Below are 5,142 nucleotides of genomic sequence, written 5' to 3'. Positions count from 1 at the left end.
ATATAACATTTTTTATTCTTTGAGAGAAGTTGATTGTTTTACAAATACATTATTTTATTCAGCTCATGGTGATGTGCTGTCGTGCGAACATGTATTTCATTAGCAGATTCAGTCAAAGAAACTCCCATGCATGTGACAGCGGCCAGGCAAAAGAAGCCAAAACATCATTTTTATATTCTATATTTTTATTCACGTCATTCCCTAGCACGGTGACAATGCATGCGTCCAAGGCAGCATGGTTTCTTAGTTCAAAGTTTGAATATATCATGCTCATGCATTTGATGATCTAGTTTCTTTTTTGCAACTGTTAGATGCTTCGGCGGGAAGATAGAGATTTTTTAGGTATTATTCTGATGCATATCCACGTGCATGCATGTTGGTGGGTGCATGTATTTTCCATCTTTCTAATACAGTACTACTAGTGTGCACAGCCGTGAGCTAGCTACGAGAAGAAAAATCAGACTAAGTGGTGTCCTACTACGTTCTGTTCACCACCTCTAGCTTTATCCATGCAGGACCCTACATTTCTGTCGTACAAAAACAACACCGTGAGCAGCGTCTAGCGCCAGCGAACATGCAAAAGCAGTGTCTACCCCACGTTCAACAGCACCAGCCACAAGATAGAGTGCATGAGGTCAGACGCACAGCATGCAACAGCAGCGGGCGGGCGGTACAACAGCAGGTAGGTGTTTCATTTTTAGTCCCACCTCGCTGCGGGATGAGGATTATGACCACCTTAAATAGCTGTCTCCCCCAATCATACTACAAGCAACACGGTCGAAAGCCCAGCGAAAGAAAATGGGCCGACAACCGACCGAGCCCAGCTTCGCGATCATTTAGCGAAGCATAAGCAGGGTGACGCGCGAGCCCTAGGGAGGAGGACCCGCTTTACACCGATATGGTCGGTGGCGAGCGACGAGCTCGCCGCACACCCCCGGCTGTTATTGGGCCCGGCCCACGATTCCCACCGACTGTTTTTCCGTTCGCTGCTTCTGATGAAACAGTTACAAGTTCGATTCTCCCCGCCAGCAATTCTTCAGTTCGGAGCACTTTTATGAAAAAAATATACGAAGCAGTCTTAGAAACAACGAAGCAGTCACGATTCTCCCGCTAGCAATTTTTCAAAATATATGAAACAGTTACAGAAATAGAAACTCTTTCCTCAATTGGTATTATCCCGCGGCCCTCGCATCCGAGCGGACGGCCTCCTGGCCTCCACGCCGGCGATCTCTTGCGCCTGGCGCCGCATGGCCAGCAGCCTCCCGCACTCCGCCGCTGCTTCTCGCCGCCGGTGCTGGAACCTGCTGTCCGCCGGTGCTGGAGGTCCCCTCTCGCCGCCGCTGGAGCTCGACCCGGAAGGTCCTGGAGTGGAGGCGGGCGGCGGTGTCGGGGGACTGGTTCAAGTCGGCGATCTTGCCTTCATGGCCGTCGAAGACCTGCAAGTTGCCGTCGTCCATGGAGAGCCCGTGCAGGTACCAATTCTGGCACGTATCATCCATGGAGATCCCGACCTGCAGATGTGCCATTTTACACATTAGTTGGTTTCTTCAGTTTCATTGGAATTTCCAGATGTATAGGTTCAAATTCAGTTTCAGTGGAATTTCGAAATGTATGCGTTAAACTTCAAGTTCAGTTGAATGTACAGCAAAAACTTCAGTTTCAGTTGAATGTACATTTGAATTTACAGCAAAAATACAGAGAATGTACAACAAAAGCTTCAGTTTCAGTTGAATGTTGATTTGAATGTACATCAAAAATACAGAGAATGTATAGCAACAGCTTCAGTTTTCAGTTGAATATTCATTTGAGTGCTACTGCTAGGTAAACAACTTCAGTTTCACTGGCATCCAGCTTCTGTGTCCAGCAAAAATTCAGTTTCTTTGTCTTGGACAGCAACCAACCATATGACAACTATTCATACTCCCAGTAGTACTCCCAGCTATTCATACATACTCCCAGTATTTAACTTAACATTGGTTATACTCTCAGCTATTCATATCCCGGCTATTCTAGAGTAGAAATGTGGCAGCTCTATTTTTAGAGTTGTGTGAGAAACACTCATTTCTTGGCCGATCATCCTCATTTTTCTTTCGAGAATGTAAACCTGATGCTTGTAGTTGTGTGAGAAACATTCATTACAAGAGGGAAAGGCATTTTCATTGTAGAACTGGCAGTTATTGAAGAGCAGAAAAAGAAAACGGGATAATTGTAGAACTGGCAATATTTGTTCCTGGAGTATGATGATTACTGGGATGGTTGTGATGATTACTCAGTTTTAATGTATGCTATCAGCTCAATCAAAATTACTGGGGAAAAAAGCCTAAAATTAAGCTACCATCAAAGCTTCACTAGTATCCATGACTTGTTTCTTCTTATACTCCAGTGAAATACAGATAAAATACAGCAGTGAGAATAGCGCTAAAGCCATGTCAATGTCCATGTGAACCAATGAGAATTCAGAGATAACCAGCAATTCAATTGCATTGCTCCTGTCGGAGTACTGTAAACTATGGAGGTAGTTCATAAGAGAGTCCTAGGTGCATCATATTTCAAGGTTGAGTTCCAGAGCTATAACCTCAACATCAGTAATCTTACAAGGAGTACAACCATGCTGCTGCTAGTGGATTAATTAGCAACTGTTTCATGAGTGGTAAGAGCTGAAATGACCATGCTACTCCCGGTTAGCAATTAGCAATTAGCAAAAGGAGATATAGTACACTAAGCAAGCAATCAGCCATAACCATGGCATACTTCAATCACTGGCAAGCATGAACAAGAGCAAAGCATGGACAAGAGCAAAGCAGCCGTAACCATGGAGGAGTAACATACCTGCTCCAGCACTGGGGGCTGCTTCTCGTAATTGACGTACGTGGGCGACGAAGTGAGCCGCGGAGCGACCGGCGGTTCGGTCGGAAATTAGTGAGGGTCGTTTTTGCAAACAAAACCAATCCGACACCTAATTCGTGACGGAGGGAGTATATAATTATGTAGGTCACCCACAAATTAACTTAAAAGAAAAAATAATCCAACTTAAAAAGGAACTCGGCAAAAAGACTTTTTGTTCAACACAATATAAGATCTCATTTTGTCAATCATATGTTTCTCTTCTTCCTTGATCCTGAAATCTCTGGAAAAAAATGCAATAGATAAAATGCATAAACATTTTGAAAAAAACATATATTTATAATGATCCTAGTAACTTGAAGGGACTTAGAGTTTTAATACATCATCTGTCTCCTTCAATAAATTGCTAACTTAATCAATAGAGAAGATGCGGAGCCTATGAAAGAATAAATACAAATTTTCCATGCCAATTTTCCTAACTTGAACATAAATTTCGAGCATGAACGGAATATTTGCATGAACGATTTCATTTAACATAAAATTCGAGCACGAACGAAATATTTTGCATGAACGGTTTTTGTACCTTAATCCTAAAAAGATTCCCCTACCTTGAGAGAAAAAAATAGAAACATGAACGGATTGTTTTGATGAACGGATTCTTTGCATGAACGTTTTCAAAAAAACATGAACGGTTTTCTGTTTTCCTAACTTGAACTTTAAGAAAACATGAATAGTTTCTTTGCATGAACGGTTTCCTACCTTGAACATAAAATTAGCAGATGAAAAAAATCTTGGCATGAAAATGTTGTGCCTTGAACGTAAAATTGAAACATGAACGGATTCTTGTCATGAACAAATTTCTATCTTGAACATAAAAAAATGAACTATTTCTTACCTTTAACATAAAAAATCCATGAACGGTTTCCTAACTTGAACATAAATTTCTAGCATGAACGGATTCTTTGCATGAACGATATCATAAAAAAAAACATGAATGGTTTCTTTGCATAAACGGCTTCCTACATTGAACATAAAAATGAATCCATGAACGGTTTCTTTTGCATAAAACGGTTTACTACCTTTAACCTAAAAAAACCATGAACGGTTTGTTGGCATGAACGGTTTCCTAACTTTAACATAAAATTCGAGCACGAACAGATTATTTTTGCATGAACTGTTTTCGTAGCTTCAACATTAAAAGATTCCCTACCTTGAAAAGAAAAAATAGAAACATGAACGAATTCTTGTGATGAACGGATTCTTTGCATGAATGATTTCAGAAAACATGAACGGTTTCTTGTCATGAAATAGTTCCCTAACTTGAACTTTAAGAAAACATGAACGTTTTTTCTCTATCATGAACGGGTTCCTACCTTGAACATAAAATTAGAGCATGAAAGAAATCTTGGCATGACATTGTTGAGCCTTGAACGTAAAATTGAAACATGAACGGATTCTTGTCATGAACAAATTCCTATCTTGAACATAAAAAAATGAACTAGTTCTTACCTTTAACAAAAAAAATCCATGAACAGTTTCCTAACTTGAACATAAATTTCTAGCATGAACGGATTCTTTGCATGAAAGATATCATAAAAAAAACCGTGAACAGTTTTTTTGCATAAACGGTTTCCTACAATTGATTCATGAACACCATCTTAAAGGTTGTGTCTGGTATAATTGGGGTGCTTTATCTAAACTGAATCAGGTATCGAGACGGAAAAAGCAATTCATGCTCTTTAGTCCAGACAAGTCACCGGCGTACGCCATCCGGTTCTAACTGCATTTGCTATGTTCGGACATGGGTTGTGAGTGTAAAAAAAGCGCATATAATGTGGCAGTACTGAAGTGTAACAAGCCAGCTGGATATGTACATCGATCCATGGAGGAGCAAGTCCCTGGGGGAGGCCAGTAGTAGTGCGTCACTATGAATAAGGAGAAGGAACTGAAAACAGTTACTAAGCAGCAATCCATGCTTCTGAATGATGCAATAATGTCGACGACGAGTCCACAACGACGCCCTTTTTTTAAACAGTAATTTCTAACTTTAGACAGCAAAGGACATTTTATTTCCGAAAACACACTACTGATGCAAATGCGTAAAAAATATGGAGTACAAGTAAGTGCAACCACCTTTACCCCATCTTACAGCCCTCCACGATAGCCATGAGGCGAGCCACATGTCGAGCGCTGGGTGGGCGAGCAGAAAACTATTCTGAACCGTTCGATCAGGGAACGAGTCCCGCCTCGCTCTGGACCGTCGATTGTCACGGAGTGTGATAGCATCCGGCCCCGACG

General features: G+C 41.2%; 1 protein-coding gene across 1 annotated transcript in view; it reads left to right on the top strand.

Annotated features, from left to right (window-relative positions):
* The first annotated feature begins 1,247 nt into the window (after positions 1-1,247).
* LOC124653450 overlaps positions 1,248-5,142 on the top strand; it is a 5,448-nt gene continuing 1,553 nt past the window's right edge. Inside the window, exon 1 of the mRNA XM_047192517.1 lies at positions 1,248-1,472. Coding sequence (XP_047048473.1) covers positions 1,248-1,472 — 225 coding nt within the window. The remainder of the gene's footprint in view (positions 1,473-5,142) is intronic.

This window comes from Lolium rigidum, chromosome 1 (genome assembly GCF_022539505.1).
Source record: "Lolium rigidum isolate FL_2022 chromosome 1, APGP_CSIRO_Lrig_0.1, whole genome shotgun sequence".
NCBI lineage: Eukaryota > Viridiplantae > Streptophyta > Magnoliopsida > Poales > Poaceae > Lolium > Lolium rigidum.
The sequence above is the reverse complement of the archived record's forward strand: the minus strand, read 5'-3'. Positions and strand labels throughout refer to the sequence as shown.